General features: G+C 48.8%; 6 protein-coding genes and 1 non-coding gene across 7 annotated transcripts; 3 read left to right on the forward strand and 4 right to left on the reverse strand.

Moving 5' to 3' along the window:
• Positions 1-7,479: 7,479 nt before the first annotated feature.
• On the forward strand, positions 7,480-8,976 carry Pdw03_2237 (Glycoside hydrolase, family 28; the record flags this gene model as incomplete). Its single annotated transcript, XM_014681366.1, has 4 exons — positions 7,480-8,106; positions 8,156-8,194; positions 8,247-8,448; positions 8,501-8,976. 4 exons carry the CDS (start codon positions 7,480-7,482, stop codon positions 8,974-8,976), a joined length of 1,344 nt encoding a protein of 447 aa, XP_014536852.1.
• Positions 8,977-9,843: 867 nt separating this feature from the next.
• Pdw03_2238 (uncharacterized protein) lies at positions 9,844-11,724 on the reverse strand (the record flags this gene model as incomplete). Its single annotated transcript, XM_014681367.1, has 2 exons — positions 9,844-11,490; positions 11,563-11,724. 2 exons carry the CDS (start codon positions 11,722-11,724, stop codon positions 9,844-9,846), a joined length of 1,809 nt encoding a protein of 602 aa, XP_014536853.1.
• A 628-nt stretch (positions 11,725-12,352) lies between these two features.
• Positions 12,353-13,393, reverse strand: Pdw03_2239 (uncharacterized protein; the record flags this gene model as incomplete). Its single annotated transcript, XM_014681368.1, has 1 exon — positions 12,353-13,393. One exon carries the CDS (start codon positions 13,391-13,393, stop codon positions 12,353-12,355), a length of 1,041 nt encoding a protein of 346 aa, XP_014536854.1.
• A 3,284-nt stretch (positions 13,394-16,677) lies between these two features.
• Positions 16,678-17,836, reverse strand: Pdw03_2240 (Band 7 protein; the record flags this gene model as incomplete). Its single annotated transcript, XM_014681369.1, has 3 exons — positions 16,678-17,425; positions 17,488-17,605; positions 17,665-17,836. The coding sequence occupies 3 exons, from the start codon at positions 17,834-17,836 to the stop codon at positions 16,678-16,680; spliced, it is 1,038 nt and encodes a 345-aa protein (XP_014536855.1).
• An 873-nt stretch (positions 17,837-18,709) lies between these two features.
• Positions 18,710-18,780, forward strand: Pdw03_tRNA164. The gene has a single exon. It is a non-coding gene; the product is annotated as a tRNA-Gly (tRNA).
• Positions 18,781-19,418: 638 nt separating this feature from the next.
• On the forward strand, positions 19,419-20,873 carry Pdw03_2241 (Xenobiotic compound monooxygenase, DszA family; the record flags this gene model as incomplete). The annotated part of the gene is made up of 1 exon (XM_014681370.1): positions 19,419-20,873. One exon carries the CDS (start codon positions 19,419-19,421, stop codon positions 20,871-20,873), a length of 1,455 nt encoding a protein of 484 aa, XP_014536856.1.
• Positions 20,874-21,136: 263 nt separating this feature from the next.
• On the reverse strand, positions 21,137-23,147 carry Pdw03_2242 (Flavin-binding monooxygenase, putative; the record flags this gene model as incomplete). The annotated part of the gene is made up of 4 exons (XM_014681371.1): positions 21,137-22,420; positions 22,472-22,721; positions 22,780-22,790; positions 22,845-23,147. The coding sequence occupies 4 exons, from the start codon at positions 23,145-23,147 to the stop codon at positions 21,137-21,139; spliced, it is 1,848 nt and encodes a 615-aa protein (XP_014536857.1).
• Positions 23,148-23,162: the final 15 nt, after the last annotated feature.

The following is a 23,162-nucleotide window of genomic DNA, read 5'->3' on the forward strand; positions in this document are numbered from 1 at the left end:
CCGTAATGCTTAGTAAAAGGAAGATCACGGCACGTGATCTCCGACCTGTTTATCTGAACTTCAGTTCTAGATCCTGTTGTAGCTCTTCGAGCTACGTCTTGTATATTAGCCTGCCCCTGCCTGTGCCTGTACCTGTCAATGAGAATCTGATCTGTTACGACCTGTCCCTGCCAGTCATCTCCTATCATACCGTCCTGCCAGCCCGCACCCTGACACTACGTAGCTCCTACCCCTAGGAGTTGACTGTCTGAAAATGTCTGAACCGCCCCGAAAGCCCCCGAACTGAACTCTGGTAGACCCGGTCCTGAGCAGACCGCTACCACCGAAGAACCGCCTGCTACCACCGAAGAACCGCCTGCTACCGCTGAAGAACCGCCTGCTACCACTGAAGAACCGCCTGCTACCGCTGAAGAACCGCCTGCTACCTGTAAAGTCCCGTCCGAGGAACCTGCCTGCACGACCAACTGGTCTCGAGAAACGAGACATTGCAGCCGTATCGCTAGCTGCGTGTGCTGCGTATGCAAGAAAGAAATACAGCATGTTCGCAATTACAACCGCGGACATCGAGACTGCACTGAACCCCAAGACCGACACTGAACCTGACCCCGTGTCTGCACTGCCTGAAGAGTTTAGAGACTTCGCCGAAGTGTTCTCACCCAAGGAAGCCGAGCGCTTGCCACCCCACCGATCATACGACCACAAGATGGTCTTACAAGAGGACAAACCCTTACCTTTTGGGCCCCTCTATCCCATGTCCCGAAATGAGCTCGAGGTCCTGAAAGACTGGATCGAAGATAACCTGAGGAAAGGGTTCATTCGGCCCAGCTCCTCGCCCGCTGCCTCGCCTGTTCTGTTCGTGAAGAAACCCGGCGGAGGTCTCCGCTTCTGCGTGGATTACCGTGCACTGAACGCAATCACTGTTAAGGACCGTTACCCGTTGCCGCTGACCAAGGAAACCCTGAATAACCTGAAAGGGATGAAGTTCTTTACGAAGATTGATATCGTCTCCGCCTTCAACAATCTGCGAATTGCGAAGGGACAAGAATACCTGACTGCCTTCCGTACGAGATTAGGACTGTTCGAATCATTGGTGATGCCATTTGGTTTAACTGGAGCCCCCGCATCCTTCCAACGATTTATCAACGACACGTTACGAGAGTACCTGGACTGTTTCTGTACTGCTTACCTGGACGATATCCTGATTTACAGCCGCACGCGTGCGGAACACATAGAACATGTACGAAAAGTCCTCCAGCGCCTCCGAGAGGCAGGCCTGTTCGCAAAACTATCGAAATGCGAATTCTGTGTGTCCGAGACGAAGTTCCTTGGTATTATCATCGGTGAAGATGGTATCCGTATGGACCCCGACAAGATCGAAACGATCGTGAACTGGAAAACACCGACCTGTCTGACTGATGTGCAAGCCTTTATTGGTTTCGGCAACTTCTACCGCCGCTTTATCAGAGACTTCTCGAAAGTCATCGCCCCGCTCGTGAGACTCACGAAGAAAGACGTCCGTTTCGAATGGACACCTGTCTGCCAGCTGAGCTTCGAAGCCTTGAAGAAGGCGTTTACATCTGCCCCGGTTCTGAAAGCGTTTGACTGGTCCAAGGAGATAGTCCTGGAAACAGACGCGTCTGATTTTGTCTCTGCCGGTGTACTGTCTCAGTACGATGACGCTGGAATACTGCACCCTATCGCATTTTTCTCGAAAAAACACTCCGCCGCCGAGTGTAACTATGAGATATACGATAAAGAACTGCTAGCCATAATCCGCTGCTTCGAAGAGTGGCGTCCCGAACTGGAGGGCACACCCTCGCCCGTGAAGGTCATAACTGACCACCGCAATCTGGAATATTTCACGACAACGAAACTCCTGAACCGCCGCCAAGCCCGATGGTCTGAATTCCTGTCCCGGTTTAACTTCAAGATCACGTACCGTCCCGGAAAACAAGGTGCAAAGCCCGACGCCCTGACCAGGAGGTCAGAGGATATCCCTAAAGAGGGGGATGAGCGCTTAGCGCATCAGAGCCAGACTGTTCTGAAGAATGAAAACCTACAGATAAACGTCACAACACGACAGAGAAACGGAGTCACTACAACCACTCCACCTGAACTGCCAGACCTGCCAGAAGAACCGCCTGCTACCGCTGAAGTCCCGCCTATTATCACCGTTCCGCCCGACATTGCCGATCCGCCCATCACCGCTGCTCCTGAAACAAGAGTCCGATTCATCGAGAACAACCTGCCCGAACCACCATCTACGATCAAGGATCTACTGCTGGAAGCCTACAACCAAGATAAAGTAGTACAATCTATCCTGGAAGCGTTAGACAAGAACGCTAGCCGTCACCCTGAGATTACACTTGCCGACTGCGAACGAAGAGGCAACTACCTCTACTACCGGAACCGCTTGTACGTCCCTGACAACGATGAACTGAAAGCTGAAATACTGCGCCTGTGTCATGACAAGCCCACCGTGGGACACCCTGGCCGGTCGAAGACCTATGAACTGCTGTCCCGAGAATACTACTGGCCTAGAGTATACCAGTACGTGAGCGACTGGACCAAGAACTGCCATACCTGCCGCCGTATCACCCCCGCCCGAGAAGTCCGTCAAGGGATCCTGAGACAACTGCCCGTACCTGAGAGAGCCTGGCAAGATATCAGCATGGACTTCATCACGCACCTGCCCCTGAGCTACGGTTACGACGCCATCCTAGTCGTGGTAGACCGTCTGACCAAGATGAAGCACTTCATACACTGCAAGGGAACCTGCAACGCTGAAGAAGTCGCCCGCCTGTACACCCGTCATGTCTGGAAACTGCACGGCCTGCCGAATACCGTTGTATCTGACCGAGGACCCCAGTTCGTGGCCCAATTCTGGAAACACCTGACAAAGCGCCTGCGAATCACCAACCTGCTGTCAACCGCTTATCACCCGGAAACTGATGGCCAGACTGAACGCGCGAACGCCGTACTGGAACAATACCTCCGAGCGTATGTGTCCTACTTACAGGATGACTGGTCTGAATGGCTCCCGCTGGCCGAATTCACTGCAAACTCTCATTACTCCGAGAGCACCCGAGTTTCTCCGTTCTACGCGAACTATGGGTTCCACCCCCGCATCGGGTTCGAACCATCCCAGCCTGCCAGTCACCCTGCGACCCGAGACGCGGAAAAGTTCGCTACACGAATGCAAGAACTGACTGAGTACGTCCGCGCCGAGATACTGTCCGCACAAGCCCGATACGAAGAACAAACGAACCGTCACCGCGCCCCTGCCCGCCGATACCGTCCTGGACAACTGGTCTGGCTGAACGCCAGGAATATCCGAACCCTCCGCCCGCAGAAGAAACTGGACTGGAAAAACCTAGGCCCCTTTAAGGTCCTAGAAGCTATAAGCGCACACGCTTACAAGCTCGAACTGCCTGCTATCGAAGGACTGGAAGAAAGGGAAGTTGAAGACATCTTAGATTCCCGCTGGGAACGACGAGGCCGAGGAGGCCCGCGTCTGAAGTACACCGTCAAATGGATTGGTTACGACGAACCCACTGAAGAGCCTGTTGAATACCTGGACCACGCCCGCGAAATCATACGGAACTTCCACCGAAGATACCCGCACAAGCCTCGCCTCGACGGAGCTCGGCTCTAAGGGAGGGGGTACTGTCACGGTGTGAACCGTAATGCTTAGTAAAAGGAAGATCACGGCACGTGATCTCCGACCTGTTTATCTGAACTTCAGTTCTAGATCCTGTTGTAGCTCTTCGAGCTACGTCTTGTATATTAGCCTGCCCCTGCCTGTGCCTGTACCTGTCAATGAGAATCTGATCTGTTACGACCTGTCCCTGCCAGTCATCTCCTATCATACCGTCCTGCCAGCCCGCACCCTGACAACTCCATTAAATTAAATATAGTAAAATCATCTATATAGCTAGGTATCTATTAATCTTATATCCTATTTCTCTATAATCACTTCGCTTTGACGGGGCCTACGTACGTAGTTACAAAGCCGGCGAAGGGCTTCTTCGTAGAGGGGGAGGAGGTACTTCAATTACTTCTACCGGCTAAGTAATTAATTAAGAAGCTTCTTAAACTAAGATACCTTCTTTAGCGAGGATCTACCTCATAGATCTAGGACACTTTTACTTCTACTTCTCGTTAGCGGCGTATAATTCCTAATTTTCTTTAGTGAGTAAGGTAGCATTTTATATTATAAGATAGAAGCCATTTATAAACTAGTTTAATAAACGATCTAATAGGCTAGGCGGGCTTTGAGATCTTATACGAAGTAAGGCTTTAATTAATAAAGCTTAACAATATAGTTCTTTCTCTACAAAGGGGGTTTTTAGGGTTAAATTTCGGCTTAATTCACTCTCCTAGCTAGCTAGGGGGGTTAGAGCTCGAAGCTAACTATTAAGCTTTAAAAATCACTTTCTCTAGTTTAAAAGAGACTAAACTCGCTACTCCGAAGCTATTTTTTATAGTCTCCGATTTTAAAGCCTTAATATTATACAAGAGGGTATACTTTAGGGAAGTTAAGTTTATTAATATAATTAATCCTATTCTATGTCTAAATTTTAATTATTTAACTATGTATATTCTAATACTATAAAATAATTAACATCTAGGGGTTATAAAAGATAAGATAAATATATAGATATTTAGATTAGTATTACCTTATTTTACTTGTAAATCTTATTAAATTTAGGTATTCAATAACTTCTATATTCAAGTTCAAGCACTGGTGTATGCTGGGCGAGGTATTGCATGATAGCAACCTCATCTTCGACTCTTTTTCCTGCGAACCACAATTCGACGGTCGTTTTCAAACGTGACTCGGTAACAGATATTGAAGGTGCCATTCTTAAGCCGCGAGGCCGTAACAGATGTGCTACCCGGGCAATGTTGGGAAGCACGTTTGCCAGCCAAGGTCTCTGGGGAATTTCCAAGCAGGTTCTGTATGCACACCTGAAAGATCTGATCGGACGGTTGCTTTGCACAGTCATTGAAGTTCCTTTTTTCGATGTTGGAAGGATGACAAACGTAAATAAGAGGGAAGAGGGAAGAAGTACCTCTCTGGGAGGGATACCCTTACCGCTGTGACTGGGTATAAGCCTGCAGTGTAATCCCATGGGTATATCAGGCCACTACTCTTACTGGATTATGTCGAATTACTGTGTTGTTTTATACGGTTAAAAACAAGGTATCAACCCCCGGAAATTACTCGGACAGCTCTTAACGTTCTCTCTCTATACATTGCACAGTATATTCAGCTAGCTTTATCCGCCTGGGTTGGAAAAAGAGCGGAATTTCTCATTCTAGGTAGATAAGACTAGATTGGCAAGGCACCCCGATCTGTCCTATGTTCCTCATTTGCCATCACCTCTCCTTGATTGAGTATGGGGGACCAAAGTTAGATGCATTGATTAAACCCGTTCTCCCCGGAAGTATCAGAATACTTGATCCAGACACCAAAAAAGTTGAAATTGACTTGTTCCGTTCCTGGTCTTTGGGGCTGACCTAGGAGAGAGAGGTGCACAAGAGCGGCACCCGAGCTGTTGTGTCTATTCCATTACAGAGAGACATTGCCCGGTTCAATACTGGGAACCATTGAGTCTCTATACAATGACGTAGAACCACAAGTACGAAGCTTACATGCGGATATCACCGAAGAACATATCTGGAAGCAGCTGGTCGGAGTGGATGAAGATGACAACCCCAGTGTGCTCGATAATCACGATTACAGGGAAGGGCAAAATGGAGAGAAATATATGTCAGGATTGTAAAGACTAGTCAGATGTGTACGAGAAATAAGACGCAAGGGGGAAGGGTTTAAAAAGAGGTTTAAAGAATAGTCAGGATGTTTGATTGCAGGAGCAATTAGGGACTTCCTCGGGATGTTCTCCCAGGTCATGCCTCTGAGCGTGGCAATGAATTCACATTCTTAATGCACTGGTCACGCTACTTTTATCAACCCTATTTTTGGAGATTAAATCTACCGTTTTCTGCGAGTTTGTATACCCTTCGAGGCACTCCGAGCAAGATATAGCACCGTTCAAGACCGAGTATTTCAAATGGGCAAAGGACGTCGAAAGGAAGACCATGAATCCTGAAGGAGATAGGCGTGTAGATAGGCTGACATAGGGCAGTCTCTCCTCATGATTCCAACGAAATTATAAGAAGACTTACTGTGAAAAAGCTGAACTTCCTGTTTTGGGAGTCGGCAAATGAACAAGACAGCGATATCGGAAAAGGTCTGGCCGTTTCAAGATTCCGTGAAATAACACATGCTACATGCTGCATAGATCCTGCGACATAACTATATACCGCCTAGACAAAGTACTTGAAATTCCTCAGAACAGACTTTTCAGAATCAGGGGCTGCTTATTGTAGGGAATTTTAAGCGGTGGAAATTCCGTGCTCAACGGAAAGCTGAAATACTCCGTAGAGTGTTTGAGAATGACCTTTAGCTCCAACATTTGATCCCGAAAACATGTTTCAGGTCCATCGCCGCTCTAATCAGCCCTCACAATATTTTCCCCCCAAAAAAGTCACCCTCCTTGAGAGGAATTCGCCACTTATCTGAAAGGGATCACCCATGACACTTTTTGTTTGACATTCCACAGCTTTCTCTTTTTACTATTAACCACTCCACCTACTGTGGCTTCAATCAATTTAAACGATAGATTAGCTTATATTAAGAAGGTATAAACTTATTAGCTGGTTGATATGTTGTAAGTAGCACGATATCGTGGGAACTGCGTGCAAATCCACAGTTCATAAAGTCAACTCCGACGGTTCCAGAAAGATAGAAAACAGAAGTTGAGAACTGAAGTTGAGAACTGAAGTTTTCTTTACCGCCCTATTACAACCTACTAAACAGAACAAGCTTATCTACTCCACATTAGACTCCGACATTTCGAGTTTTAGCCTACTTTTTAGGGAGCCCTCTTATAGTTCGATTTTAAAACTTTCACTTTCCCCTTGAAATTTTATTAAGGTGTTGGGATAGTTTTTAGATTATGAGTACTATACCAAAAAAGTAAAATCTCCTAGGACAGGATTGTTGAGAAAGAGAAAGCATTTTATATTTATACACGTTATTTGGTCTGCCTAACTAGTGAAAGATATATTGTCATGTGGAGGATCCCTTAATATAGGTGACCGCTAGGAGGGTCTGTAATTTTTGGGGGAAAAAAAAGGGTTAGGACCATAACGTGCCCTTCTCGCTCAATATTCACTTCAAACCATCCACCCAAGCTTTTTACTATGGCTATTTAATGATAGGGCCCCATAAATCCTCACTTTGCATCGATCCAATGGCGGCGTTGCTAGGGTTTCAGCCATACCATAAGGCTGGCTGGGATGTTGGTATACCCAGGGGTTATACACACATATATAGAGGTAGAATCCGGTCTGGGTTTCTTCTTTTCACTTCGTTTTCATACCTTCATCTTATAATTTAGTCATTTCAATATGTTCTTTTCTTCAGCGATCGCAATCGGCCTGGCGCCATTGCTCGCAAACGCCTACCTCAGCGGTCCAGTTGGCCCAACCACCACCGTCGCTACTAAATCCGCCCACAAAATTTGCAATGTACTGGACTACGGCGCTGTGGCAGACAAATCGACCGATGTCGGCGTGGCCATCACCTCCGCCTGGGCAGATTGCAAGAACGGCGGTGTGGTCTATATCCCACCTGGCGACTACGCCTTCAAGTCCTGGGTGACTCTGTCAGGTGGAAATAGTTGTGCTATCCAGCTGGATGGTATCCTCTATCGGACTGGTACCGCTGGAGGAAACATGATCATGGTCGAGCATACCACAGACTTTGAAATGTTCAGTTCTACCTCTCGGGGTGCTGTGCAAGGGTATGGATACGAGTACCATAAGGAAGGATCGAGCGGTGGAGCACGGATTCTGAGACTATATGAGGTGACCGACTTTTCGGTTCATGACATTGCTCTTGTTGATGCGCCTGTTTTCCATTTCTGCATGGAGACTTGTGAGAATGGTGAGGTTTATAACCTTGCTATTCGTGGTGGTAACAAGGGTGGCTTGGATGGAATTGATGTTTGGTCGACTAATATTTGGATTCATGATGTCAGTATTGGGTTCGGTCGTGGTGGAATTAACTAACACCCCTTAATAGGTCGAGGTCACCAACAAGGATGAGTGTGTCACGGTCAAGGTATGGCTTTGAAGAACCCCCCATGGACAGACCATAGCTAATAACAAGACAGAGTCCCGCCAAGAACATCCTCGTCGAAAACATCTACTGCAACTGGAGTGGTGGTTGTGCCATGGGATCACTCGGTTCCGGCGTCGACATCAGCGACATCACCTACCGCAACATCTACACCTGGAAATCGAACCAGATGTACATGATCAAGAGCAACGGAGGCAGCGGTAACGTTGAGAACCTCGTCCTCGAGAACTTCATCGGTATGCACCCTACTCACCCCCTGTCTCCCAATGACATCCACTAACCATCCAGGCCACGGCAACGCCTACTCCCTCGACATCGACAGCGCCTGGTCAAGCATGGGCAAGGTACCCGGCAACGGCGTCCACCTCAACAATGTCACAATCAAAAACTGGAAAGGAACCGAAGCAAACGGTGCCCAGCGCGGACCCATCAGAGTGAAGTGTGCGGACGGCGCGCCCTGCACAGATATCACCATCGAGGATTTCGCCATGTGGACGGAGTCCGGCTCTTACCAGTGGCACAGCTGCGAGAGTGCATTTGGCTCCGGCGCGTGTCTGAAGGAGAGTGATGAGCATGCTCCGTACACGACTACCCAGACTGTCAAGGCTGTTCCTTCTGGATACTCTGCCGCTACCATGGCTTCTGACTTGGCGATGGCGTTTGGTACCGCGTTACCGATTCCTATTCCTGTGATTCCGACTTCTTTCTACCCGGGTGCGACCCCTATCAGCGAGCTGGCTGGTGCTCGGGCCACCTCATCTTAGCTTGGAGTGGGATCTGAGCTGCATGTGTATGATTTAGAAGCTAATCAGCGAATCTCAAACTGAAGTCAAGTACAATCGGTAGAAATGCATTAATGGACCATTTCAAAATGGACCATCTCCTCTACATGAGACTCGATCTTTAAATCCACACATGACGTCATAATCCGGGGTCACTCTCTCAACTTCTTCGAGGCAATCACAACGCCTCCTTCGGGGCTACAATGACGAGGCTTCACCGTGCAAAAAAACCTAAAGTGACCAATTTTTACCGTCTACGCTAGCCATAACACCTACAACGGGGAAAGTATCTAAACAAGGCCAACAAAAAGACGGGACATGGCCGCAAACCATGACTCAACTCTTGTATAACCTAAAAGGGAAATGTCAAGTGCAACAAGATTTCTTCCAACTTGTGCACTCTGTTGGATTTCGATATACGCCAAACTCACTAAAGAGCCAATCTTCCAGGGTTCCATCTATGATGGTATCATACAATAGACTGTTTCGCTGCAGTCATACAGATCCAGTCCCGAATATGTACAGCTATTCTTCACAGTAGTCGAAAGAATCTTCAAATTCGACATAAAGAATAAACATGAATTCTTCTGTGAATCCAGCCACACAATCAGAGTAGTGGTCGATCCAATCAGGCCAGTCATGCAAAAAGAAAAATTAAACCATCTAAACTCCACAACTTGGATTGGTTCCAGAACTTGGTAGGCCTGGAATTCGACGTGGAGATTAAGCGCAGAGGTGGTTTGGTGTGACGGCGAGCTGGACATGAAGTCTCAACAACCCGGCAGCCGTCGATCCATTGAGAAAGATATAGTGAGCGATAGGGGGAGAACGACAATTCAAAGACCAGCTTTAGAAAAATTGCTCGAATTTCTCAAATTTATCTTTCTCTTCCTTCCCAGAAATGAGACTTCCATACTGGTTGTAAACCGGATCGTCTGGATCATCAACTTCCTTAGCCCATGGCCCCAGGTCATCGTCAAAGAGATCTCTTTCTTGCCCATTGCAGACCTCAGCGAAGGTGATCCAGTTGTGGTCATCGGTCCAGATCCCACCTCGACCTCCACGCACTTCCAACCAGTCCTGCCCGCCCAGCAGTGACGACTGCGCGGCATCGAACCCGTGCGAGTCGCGGACATATTTCCGCAATAGGGCGCGTCCCCATGGGAAAAACCACATATTCTCCCACCAGGTGTTACGGAGCTTGAGGTCACCATTGAGATGGGCGATTACTGGCACCGAGGCGGAGTGGACATTCGTCATTAACGAAATGTTGTGCCAGGTGCGCTCGCGCGGGTTCGGGAGTTTGTCCAATGTGGCATTCCATACTGGTCTCTGGGTTGATTCTTTTGCGAAGCGGGACTGAATAAATGGGTTGGGGAGTGCTGCAATGTCCTGTGGGAGGAGGAGACGGTGTTCGCGCGGGACGCCGTGTTGCATCTGCAACGCGGACATCTTCGTAACGTTGCTGAACTTGACCCACTCGACATCCTTGCTGGACTTGATCTGGTTGAAGAAGAGTTGGGACTCGAAGTCGACACCAATGCCGTACTCGTAGCGGTGACCTGTCTCCAGCCGGAGGGTGATTCCGGTGATGTTTGTTGCATCTGAGATACCCACCATCCGGTAGAGCAACTCTTTGAGGTCGTTGGCTGTTCGTCGCCGCTCGAGTTCTCTGATCACTTCTTGCCGTCCGTACATCTGTGTCAGGGCCTGGTAATCTCCAGACTTGTTCGAGCGCAACTCAACTAGCCGCAAAACTTCATCGTAGATCAGACGCAGATCCGCAGCCTGGCCAATAACCGCTCCCGGGTTTAACCACCGGGGTCGGTTCAGAGATCCATCCGGGTAGACATCAGTTTTCCAGCCATATACATCCGGAGGTAGAGTTGATTCCGGGACAGATACACAACCGGGGTCGTCCCGCAACCCGGAAAAGCACATCTTGCTTGCACCGAAGAGAACGCGCTGGGTGTATTTCTGTACCTTCTCAGACGGAGCCCCGGCCTTTTGGCCCTCCACTTCTGCGAACCCAAACTTGTCCCGCAGCTTTCGGTTATTCGCCCTTATCATAGCCTGGAAGCGCTCCACTAGGATCTTCGGTGGCAATTGGAAGAAGCTATCTGCACCATCCACCATAACCACAAAGTCGCGGTCATGCACAATTTTACTGTCTCGGAGATAGTTGCGCGCCCTTGTGATCCGGTCCACCATGTGCTCGGCCTCGGTCGCTCCGGGAGAGTCATGCCCGTAGCCGATTAATGTCGGCGGTGGGTATCCAAGGATCATGGCCGAAGTGAGCGTTCGGCAAACTCCGCGCGAGCCCTGTGAGGCTGGGACTAGGACATGTAGGCGCGGGTTGGGCTTGTCCAGATTGTGGGGGAGGGTATCATTGGCATTGATATCGGTTCGTGGGGGTAGGAAGACCTGAGCGTCCTCCGGGTGCTGAAGGAAAGGATGGCGAGAGGGAAACTTGGCCCAAAAGTCCGGCTCGACTCGCTGGGCAGTTTGTCAGCTGCTATATCTCACGCCTGGCAGTCACTGCATTGTGGAGCCGGAGGCGATCCTTACCGTTGAAGAAGATTTGAGCACAAGAAAGAAGCAGAACAATACAAGCACTGACAAGCCGATTGTCTTAACCCGGTTTGTCCGTGCCCGGCGGTTGAAGACGTGCCACCGCATCGGAGTCGACTTGGAATCTTGAAAGTGTAGTGGCGCGTCCTCCAACGCCATTATGCGAATATAATGTCGAATCAGATACTGGATAATGCAATATTGAACATTGTAAGATGTTAGGAACCAAAAGGAACCAAACGAGAAAGATGCTCTCACCCTGGAGGTGGAGAGAGAGAGAGGCTGCGATCGGCGCATCGTTTCCGGTGCCACCCCCGTCACCCCGTCACCTCGTGGACCTTGGACTACATCTGAGCTTCACAACATTGTATGCATGTCTCAGCTGTTTAATTAACAATTGAAATATAGATCATAGCTCTAACCATTTAGGGCCTATCAGAGTATGCGATCTTGCATCTAGATTTCTCTTTAATATCAATACGAGGAGCACATTTCTCAAACTAAAACAACGGTCACTTGAGAAACATACATTTTTCCACCTTGACATCTACTACATTTGTAAAGGCCGTGGGTAGACTATAAGCCCTTTGTTCTTACACTTAAACAGACATCACACCTACGCAAGCACTACCAAAGTCACCCAAAGTTGGAAATTTGGAAAACTACTCAATTAGTATTTGCAGATGCGAGATGGGTTGCAAAGGATGTACATTATACAGCTAGGTCCAAGTCTTTATGCAGAGAACCAGCTCAACAGACGTCCCAGAACCATGCATATCCCATTGTCTCACTCCAAGTAAATCTCCTCCCTCAAACGCTGCAAATTTCGGAACAGTCCGCCGGCCGGTGCCCCACTGTCACTATCCCACCGAGCCTCAGACCTGGACTTAGACTGCCCTCGCCGATTCTGATCCGCCTGCTGGTCCAATGTGCGTCGTCGATCCTCGACGATGTTCGCCAGACTATCCACAAACCGATTCCGGGCTTTTTCCTCGGCCGATGCATTCCACACAGTCACCAGCGTCCGCAAAGCTTCAACGCGGCGGCTGGCAGCGGTCAGTCCGGCGTATCCTCCGCCCTCGCTGTCGAGTAGTTCGGTCACTTCCGTGCGTAGCTTCTTCATCATTTCTTGGCCCTTTTCTTCGCGGTCTTGGCCTTCGGGTCCGAGGTCTGGTCCTGAGACCGAGATGAAGGATGAGGAGAATGATATCTCGGAGGGAGGCAGCGGCCAGCTCATTGCGTCACCGAAGGTCTGTACAACGTCTTCCAGGCGCGCTCGCACTTGGTTCAGTGTGCGGAGATTTGTTATAAATTCAGGGTCTGTAGGGATAACGGGTTGTTTCTTGTCGTCTGGGCTCGCTGCCGACTCGTCTTCGTTCGCTGGCACATCCTCTTCTGCTTGTTCGGTCTTGCGCCCGTTTTCTGGTGAGGGCTCTGGGACGAACTTTGTTATGTCATCGCGTAGGACTTCAGTTAGTGTTTCAGATAGCCCGATTGTCTCGCCTCGTAGGACTTCAACTTCGTAGGCTAGGCGTCCACCGCTTCGGAGGATTTCGTCGGTGAGTTGGGATAATGTACTCGAGAGACGGATATTTTGGGCGCTAATATGAGAGAGGAGGGACTGGACCTGTGCGGACAGCTCTGTCAGAGGCACAGATCCGGGTGACCGAGAGGCATTAGGCTGTAATGATGCCACAGTCAGCGGTGATAGAGAGTCATTGAGGAAGTCGGCGGGGTCGAAATTCGGGTCGGTGAAGTTAGGGGATGTAATGGGTTGATTTGACGGTTTGACGCCGGCTCGGTTTGACGAGCTGTATCTTGGTGCCATTTGTGTGAAGCTCTGATTTAGGAGCTTTGGCAATCTATCTCAAGGTCAATTCACGCTTGAGGAGAGAGCTGGCCTCCGCGGGGAGGATCGATATCTCCACGCCCCACCGCCTTCTACTTTCCTTATTAGGTATGGTGCTCTACCACTTCAGGTATAGTTCCTAGCCGCTTTTGATTTGATGTCTACACAGGGTAAACAAAAAGTCAACCGATACTTATTTCTACAGATCGTACTTCTTTATTCACTATTTTAATCTATTACCCGTCCAACTGGCTCATTTGCTAGCTTAGATATGACATTCAGGGTGCCAGTTGCCTTATCATGTGCAACGCTCCGAACGCCGTCTGAATGCGATCCTTGAATTCTCGAGAACGAAAACCGGACGAAAAATTATCGCCAATGCTTGCGCTTTATTCTCTCTCTGCATTCATTTCTATTTTCATCGAACAAAATCAGATAATAACCAGGAAAGCAATGGCTCCAAGAACGCCACCGACAGTGATCCCGGCGATGACACCAACTGAAAGTTGAGACGATGAAAATGGGATGGGGATGACATTAAAGTAAATTTGGGACTTGAAATCAAAGAAGTAAAGTTAGAGCTTGAGATCAGAAGCGAGATCGAGGTAGAAGTGTGTTCCCCCAGCTTCTGAGCTGTCGTAACTGCAGATGGAGCATTGCAGCAGCTAGCATCACCCTCACAACACCAAGTAGTCGAGTTTGCAGTGCCATCACAAGAGATCAGCTTGGCAGAAACGCCTCATCCACTACTTGGTACCTATAAAGTCTTATTATTTAGCTCACCATCCAGCCAAAATGCTCATTCACAATTCATAGAAAGTTTCTAAATTCCCTTCCATTTGAAACTCAACTTGAACTCAGAACACACCGGTTCTCTGGTGCACACATTCAACCCCCCACTATTCTTCCAGTCGGATGTCGTACACAGATTGCGCGAGTATGTAGAATTAGTGCCCGACTTCCCAGCACTGTCTTTGTGCATCAGTGCATTCCTGTACAGTCCGTTGACGCTCTAGCTCCAGCTGGGCTTGACCAATTACTATAACAGCACATACCTACGGTGTCTTTGGTGGAAGTGTGTGGTTAATTTATCGGGTTTACCGAGATACTTCCGTCGTGGTAGCATCAGAGCGAGACTACTCGCGGGGTGAAAGTGAACACTCTGAGTATGAGAGTGAGGATCGATGAGAGAGGATATGACTTTTATGCCCTAGAGCCCTGCTGATTATCCATGGCTCGATTCAACTTGTTATATACCACACCCTTTGTGTTCTCTTTTTTTTGCATCAGCGATTTTGCACCATCATTTCCAGTTCCTACCATCTGCTATCTATCAAAATCCATTGTATTTGCTCATTAGACCAATTAGCAATGAATTTAATGGGGATGGCCTTTGTTGACAATCACAGTGAAGTCCTAGAACATAAGTAACATGGTGTTAGGGTTTCTTTCAACTCTAACCCTAGTTTGATGCCATGCAACTGCCTACGGAATCGAGATTAGCAGCTTTGATGCAGTTTGATCTCTGGATCGCCGACTAATGCATATAAACTTGAATCATGTTGCATCGCATGAAAGCATTCCAATGCAGGATGCTTTAAGTCAATGGAATCTGTGAGTATACAGTTCTTTTCCGAATCTGTTTATTATACCATTGCAAATGCAAACTCGTAGTGAGAGGTTTTTAAATCTACAGAGGTGGAAGAGACATCCGTAATTATGTAGGAGAATTTACTAAAATCCCGTCAACCCCAAGTGAAAAACTAGAATCGCCTTTTTTGGCTCACGACGGACAGCAGGTGACAGTGGTCGCTGATTGTGAATCACTAAATCGGTCGAGGTGTTTGCACCTGGATAATAGACTGGACTTGAGGCGATGGTTGCTCAAACTTTTGCATACTTACTGTACCCGGAAGGGAAACACGCAGGATCGGCATGGTCGTTTGTGGCAGCATTTTGAAGTAGGAGATCATTTTGGACATTGTTTGCAGACTCTGGTTTGTATGTCCACGAGTTCCGGGGGCAGTAAAGATACTCTAGTATCTACTGTCACCCTTGCTACTAATTTTGGCATACTAGACGTCATTCTGAAGCTGTATCTGCTAGTTAGCTCTATATGGTAATGCAAACAGTAGGCTGCGTGGTGGGTGGGAAAACAGAATAAATATGCATTCCCTACATCGAAAGGGGACTTGTTTGACCGTCGGGTTTTCTGAAGTGTAAATTCCGAATTGATCTCAGCTTCTCTCGATTCAGGGTCGTAGCGCTGGTTCTATTACTTTCTTCTACAGCTAGTTTCTCACTCGGAACCCTCACACTGCCTTAACCCCCCAGCCAAAATTAGAATTTGTCTCTCGGTTCTACTCGGAATTTGGCTGCATTTCAAGTTTCTGGATATCAAAAAATCACTATGGTAATTTTCCGGCCATTCAAAGTAAGCCGTGGAAAATGCTAAATATAAAATACCCAGGATCGGCACCGCAATTTCCACTAACCTACTAGCGTCTTCACGGTATGTTTTAAGCCCAATCTGATACAAAGATATTTACATCTTAGCCGGGGCGGAGATTTTTAAGATAAGCTGCATAAGTCAGGGATACCTCGCCAATATTGTCAGATGGAGTTAGAGGAGGGCGTACATAGCAAGGTGCGGATGTCTAGAGCATACATACACATGCATGGCAGCTTTCTACAATCTCTAAAAGAAAAAAAAAGAATCACCACCTCGAGCGAATGTTATGCTTCCCAATTAGGTTTGACTAGTAGTTTGAAAATGTTTCAGCCTACAGCCCTTCTCTCATGGGTCATTTAACTGGGGTGAACAGTGGACGTTCTCCGCGTCTACAGTCAAATGATGAGTCGGGTTTTGACACGGAGCTCGATGTTGCTGATTTGGCTCTAGGTATATTAAGTACGACAGATAGAAAGAGAGTAAAGAAAATTGCGGAGATTGCATTGCATTACACAGAGTAAGTAGGGCCATAACAGTCGTAAGAGACATTAGAAGAGCAGCGACAACAGCGCAAACGAAGGTGGGTATCGTCATGGATCCAATCACATCCATCCATAACACAACATGCAGAAGTAAAGAATTTCCAGGACTGTAGACAAATGAGCCGTTGAGGAACAAATTCAAGGATTCACTTTCCGGAAAGAGCAAGGTAAATCACAAATCGAGGGAAGGGTCATATCTTCATGGATGAGATTGACCAATTAGATAAGAGGGGAAAGAAGACAAGGCAGATAGAGCACCAAGATCGCCTCTAGATGTCTTCGAAAACGCGGGCATTGAATGCATGCTGGAGTCCAGTATCACCCTGAGAGATAGTGCCGTACTTGCTGGGGCCTTCCCCAAAATTCTCAGCAGTATTGAGCTGCGTCTGCAGAGACGGACCGGGGGCATTCGGGGCCAGTCCAGGCAGGAAAATCACCTTGCTGTTGGCAGTCTTAGCCATAGCCTGCATCGCTTCGAGGTAGCGGATCTGCATAGCCGGAGCAGAGGACAGGATATCGGCAGCCTGACGCATCAACTTGGCGGATTCGACCTCGGCGCGCGCAGCAATGACTTTGCTTTCACCGATACGCTTGGACTGCGCCGCCATCGAGAGCGAGTCTTGCAGGTCGTTGCTGAAGATGATGTCCTTGATCAACATCGACTCGACCTTCACTCCCCACCCGGCTGCTACCTCCTCGATGATCTCCGAGGTCGACTGGGCGATCTCCTCGCGGCGCTCAATCACGTCTTGCAACACCCGCGCACCGATGACGTGGCGCAGTGTGGTCTGGGTGCGCTCGATCAAAGCTTGTCGCACATTCGAGATGCCGAAGGCGGTCTTGTGGGGAGAAACCACTTGGTAGTAGATGACGGAGGTCAGGTTGAGAGTGACATTGTCCTTGGTCATGCAGACCTGACGAGGTACCTCGACGATTTGAATCTTGACATCGACCGTGATGATGTGTTCGCTGAGCGGGTTGATCTTGACCAGACCAGGATCGACCGATCGCTCAAAGCTATAATCATCGGTGTCAGTGGATGATCTTCGACGGCCATGACCGCGAGAGGGATCACTAACCGTCCAAATCGTGAGATCAACCCGACTGCACCCTGATCGACAGGCTTGAAGGGGTTGGGGCAGCAGATGCAGCAGGGAATAGCTCCGAAAAATCCAATACATTCGCCCAGGCTGTGGACTAAACGAGACATAATTAGGATCAGAGTCGCAGCACGGGTACAGGTTGGCGCAACTCACTCAAACCGGCGTACCAGCCATGCGCATCGGGGTTATCATCAGCATGGTTGATTTGGTGCGCGTATTTGGGCTGCAGATCGCTCATGCGAAATGGCTGGACATCGACCAGAGGTTGATGTACTCTACGATCGGTGACGGGATCTTTGCTGGTACTTCCGCCGTTTTCAGACATATTTGCAGTATTATCCTGGTTTTGAGGAAGTTTCGAAGTTGTCTTGCCTTCAAGGTAGAGATTTGATCAGGAAGGGATAAAGAAGGGGGAATGAAAAGGTTTTAAATGTTCACAAGGTAAACAGAACTTCCCTGCACTTCTCCGCAGTGGGACCACCCGTGGACCTCTAGAGTTTAATGTCAACTCGATAGGATTCAATTTGATTGGACTGATGCTTCTAAGCCTCTCTCTTCCTAAGGCTGAGTCTCTGGTTGGGCGCTAGTCTGTGGAGATTGAGGGACCGAATCCCCGCTATGCTCGTCATGGCTGTTTGCAGCGTGAACTCCCCAGAACAAGTTGATATCCACCTAGGTATTGTATGGTATCAAGGCGGTCGTGGCTATAACTTCAAGTATGTGGAAACCATCAACATATTCTAGCCCGGTAACCTTCCATTCCCATTCCTCGAAGATCACGTCACATCGCGGACATTGCACATTCCGATCGGGAATGTCTGGGTATCGTCATAGATGGACTGTACTTTGTGCATGTGCATACCTGACATCTCGGGCTTCTAGATGTCTTCTAGAGTTCCAGGGCGCAGGGCAAAGACAGATGCCACAGTTGCCATCACATGAGTCAGGAGCCGGAAAGCCCCCGAGAGCGAATACGTAAACGACCTTGAAAGTCCAAGGAACCAATAGCGTATGAGACTTGGGCCCAGGGCCCAGGAGACAGTGCCAGGGAACTTCTCCCAAAACAGGGCGTTGCTCAAAGGCTTGACCTGGATGCGGGGACGGGAGGGAAACTGTTTTGGACCTCATGTACTGCAGGGGGGGGTGCCACAAAATCAAGAATCTTAGAGCACAAGTGTTTTGAAATACACATCAACTAGCATCATTGGTCTAGTGGTAGAATTCGTCGTTGCCATCGACGAGGCCCGTGTTCGATTCACGGATGATGCATTCATTTTTTGGTTGTAGTCTTCCCGTTCGATGGAACATAAACAGCGATACCCGTTTCTATCACTTGTTCAATGTGAAAAGATTTTAAATTGGGAAGAATAATGCAAGTTTATATATGAGCTTACTCATCTTCTATTTTCATCCAAATACGAAATCGATCATCTCAAGGTACCAATCCAGCTACATATCACTGGAGTATCAAGTGGACACCACTTCGTAAAGAAATCAAGTGTATCATGGACTCTAACTATGATCACAATGAATGGTCATGATAAAGATAGTCCCCATCCAGAAACCGTAGGAAGTATAGAAACCATAGAGAAATCCTTGACTCCCATATAGGACAATACATACACCAACACTTCACTCGCACGAGAGAAGATAAAACGTACAAGTGCAACACATATTATCAAATAGGAACCATTGGAAACCTCTAGACCCCAATAGCTATCGACTATGTACAACCCCCACAGTCGCATCCTGACGCCATCGACCTCCAACTGCACGTCTTTTTGCGCGTCTCACGGTGCCGCGGGGTTAGCAGATGTGAACAACAACAACCTATCCTCCAGAGCTCTATAAAATAGCAAACGATCAATTCTACACTCTCATCCCAAAACTAGACAAACACCATCACCATGTCTTCCGAAAAGAAACAACTCATTATTAATGCCTTCGCAATGCAATCGCCAAGTCACCTAAATCCGGGTCTATTCCGTCACCCTACAGACCAAGGCGCAGACTACAAAAATATCAAGCACTGGATCGCCCTAGCCAAGAAGCTTGAAGATGCCAAATTCCACGCCATCTTCTTCGCCGACGTCCTCGGAGGCTACGATGTATACAGAGGTCCCTCAAACCTCTCCCCAACAATCCCCGCCGCCGCCCAATTCCCAATCAACGACCCCCTCTACAGTGTCCCCGCCATGGCAGCAGCAACAGAATCAATCGGGTTCGGCGTAACTGCCTCAACAACATACGACTCCCCCTATGCTCTGGCAAGACGCTTCTCAACAGTCGACCATCTCAGCAACGGCCGCATCGGCTGGAACATTGTGACTTCCTATCTCGACTCCGCGGCTCGCAACTTCGGTCTCGACACCCAAGTCGAGCACAATGAGCGCTACCGCATTGCCGACGAGTACCTCGACGTCACCTACAAGCTATGGGAGGCGTCCTGGAGAGACGGTGCCGTATCCTGGAAGCAAGGCTCCGAGAGCAAGACACAGGCGTACGCGGATCCAAAAGCTGTTCGTGAAATCAACCACAAGGGGAAATATTTCCAGGTTCCTGGTCCTCATCTCTGTGAGCCAAGTCCCCAGCGCACGCCGTTTATCCTGCAGGCTGGTACATCGACGGCGGGGAAGGCGTTCGCGGCGAAGCATGCCGAGGCTGTCTTCGTGCATGCGCAGAAACCTGAGCTCGTTCGTCCTTCTGTTGATAGTATCCGCCAGCAGGCTGCGGAGATCGGACGTAATCCGCAGCACATCAAGGTCATCGCGGGTGCGTTGGTGATCGTGGCTGAGACAGACGAGGAAGCGACTGCCAAATTTGAGGAGTTGAAGACGTACGGTGATCGGGAGGGCGCGCTTGCTCTCTTTGGTGGCTGGACTGGATACGATCTGTCGACTTACTCTGATGATCAGGACTTCCGTTTCGTGGAGCTGCCTGCTGTTCGTAGTATGGTGAATCACTGGGCTAGTACGGTTCCCGGCACCGAAGGCCAGAAGTGGGATAAGAAGACCATTGCGGAGTACTTGGTGCTCGGGGGTAATGGTGTCAAAATCATTGGCAGTGTGAAGACGGTGGCTGATGAGCTCGAGCGATGGGTGACGGTTGGCGATGTTGACGGATTCAATCTCAGCTACGCTAGTCTCCCTGATACCTTTGATGATGTTATTCGGTTGCTGCTGCCAGAGTTGCAGCGCCGTGGTCTGTTCTGGTCGGACTATGCTGTCAAGGGTGGAACTTTCCGCGAGAACATGTACGGAAAGCAGGGTCAGTCCAGACTCCCTGATACGCACCCTGGCGCGAAATACTTCTGGAAGGAGGGTCAGGAGGTGCCTCCGTATTTATTGGAGGAATCCAGCTAGTAGTCTCTTTGTGGTAGAACAATTTCGAAATTACCTGTTGCTATGAGCACGTTATAGAAGATTTATAGGGCTTCATCCTCCTTCTGATTCTTGGATTTCTTGAATATGTGACATTTTTGCCAAAACAGGGACCTGGCGATGGCTACGAATATGTCTGAAAGCATGAACAGAGTAAGAAGAGTATCGCTAAACGCCGATTCATCCCTATGCACATTTCCAGATAGAAAATACAACCTGAAATTGGAATCACCCAGTCTATCAAATCAAACATCCCACCATCCCTCCATGTGAGTCTTCAAATTAATCTCCTCCGGCAATCTCAAATGAGGCGTCAATTCCGCATCAGGAGTCAACTCCTTCGAAGTCCACCCATTACCAAAGTAAGCAAATCGATTCCCACTTGGATTGACATGGGTATACTCCCAGTCCTCCCAGCGCGGATCTCGGCGCACATAATTTGAATGTGATGCACTGCCGGGGAAGAGACCGTGAATACGAGACCCGGGGTTGCCACCATTATACCACGAGCTGCAGTTCGCCGACCACACAGTGCGCGGGTAGAATTGGTCGCAGTACTCGACGAAGTCATCGGTCGCTTGCTTGGACGGGACAATGGACTGAATACCCTGCGTGCGGATCTTGCGTAGTACCTTCGCAATATATGTCACCTGGTTCTCGATGTTGTTTGGCACTGTCCCGCTGTGTCCCGAGGCATATGGTCCGCCAAGCCAGAGGAGGTTCGGGAATCCGGGGGTTGCAAAGCCAAGGTATGAGTACGGGAATCCGAATTTACCATCTTGTTTCCAGGCTTGCTTTAGATCGACACCGTCGGCGATGATGGAAAATGGGGGTGCGTGGTCGACGTTGGCTCCTGTGGCGCAGATCGTGATGTCCACTTCTCGCTCCACGCCGTCTTCGGTTACAATACCTTTCTCGGTGAATCGCTTGATGCGCGTCTGGATGTAGTCCACATTTTCCTTGGATAGGGCCTCTAGATATCCTGGTCCTGGTGTTGGGCGGCGGCACGCCGGGGGGAAGTCTGGGATGATCTTTTCTGCCAATTCCGGCTTCCCTGCAACACGCTGCAACATCAGGGCGGTCCATTTCTCACGCAGTTCGTTATTTTCAGACGTGTCTTTGAAGATTGCCTCAAAGCGCTGGAAATATCCCTTTTCGACATCCCTTCGGTATTCCAGATACGCCTTGGGATCTTTCCATATCTCTAGCTGTGTCTCGGAGAAGAAATTGGGCTCCAGTCGACGGATACCAACGTTTCCGCTGCTGAATGAATCTGCGATCCAAGTCGGATTCCGAGCGTAATGGTCAACGTGGCTAGCGAATGGCTGAATAGATGGCAGGACCTGCAAGCCGGAAGCGCCGTTTCCGATGAGAGCAATTCGCTTGCCTTTCAAATCGATGCTTGGATTCCAGTTAGAGGAGTGAAACAGTTGTCCCTCGTAACTGTTTATTCCTTCATAGTCGGGTAGCTTCCAGGCATTGAAATGACCTATGGCGTTGATTACCACGTCGAGCTCTTCTTCATAGATCTGTTCCATTGAGGTGAGCACAGCACCAAGGTCAAATCAACCATTTCTTACCTTCGAGCCATCCACATGCTCCACAGTGACATTCCACTTCCCTTTCTTGGGCTGCCATTCGGCCTTCTGCACTTTTTGCCTCACACGGAGGTACTGGTACACATTGTGCTTCCGTGCAACACTCTGCCAGTATTCTTTGATTTCCTCTCCCTGGGCGAATTCTTCCGTCCATTGGGTATTAGGCGAGATGCTGGATTGATATACATGTGCAGGGATATCGCAGCGAACCCCGGGGTATGTGTTCTCGAACCTGTTCGACACGAATTAGCAACTCGCCAATAGAGACAAGAGCCGAATGGAGAATGTACCATGTGCCTCCCTAAAGAACGTGGTTAGCTTCAAAACAACCCATCAAGGGACCAAATTAACATACCACATCCGCATTCTTCTCATAGATTCGAAGATCAAGTCCTGGCAGTTTTTCAGGGAGCAACACGCCCGCGGTAATCCCTGCAAGACCCGCACCGATAATACCAACCTTGATGGGTCGCACCACATCAACCGGGTGCTCCTCTAGTTCAAATCGGACAGGCTCAATCTTCTTTGATAGTTTGTTGAGATTATTCACCGTTACAATGGTTGGTGCATCCACGTCCGAAGGACCCTTGATTGATTCTGAGGTAGGCCCGATCTTCGACAAAGGAAGAGCCACCTCGGGGGATTGTACAATAGTCATGGTGGCTTAGTAGTT

Source organism: Penicillium digitatum, chromosome 5, assembly GCF_016767815.1.
Source record: "Penicillium digitatum chromosome 5, complete sequence".
Taxonomy (NCBI): Eukaryota; Fungi; Ascomycota; class Eurotiomycetes; order Eurotiales; family Aspergillaceae; genus Penicillium; species Penicillium digitatum.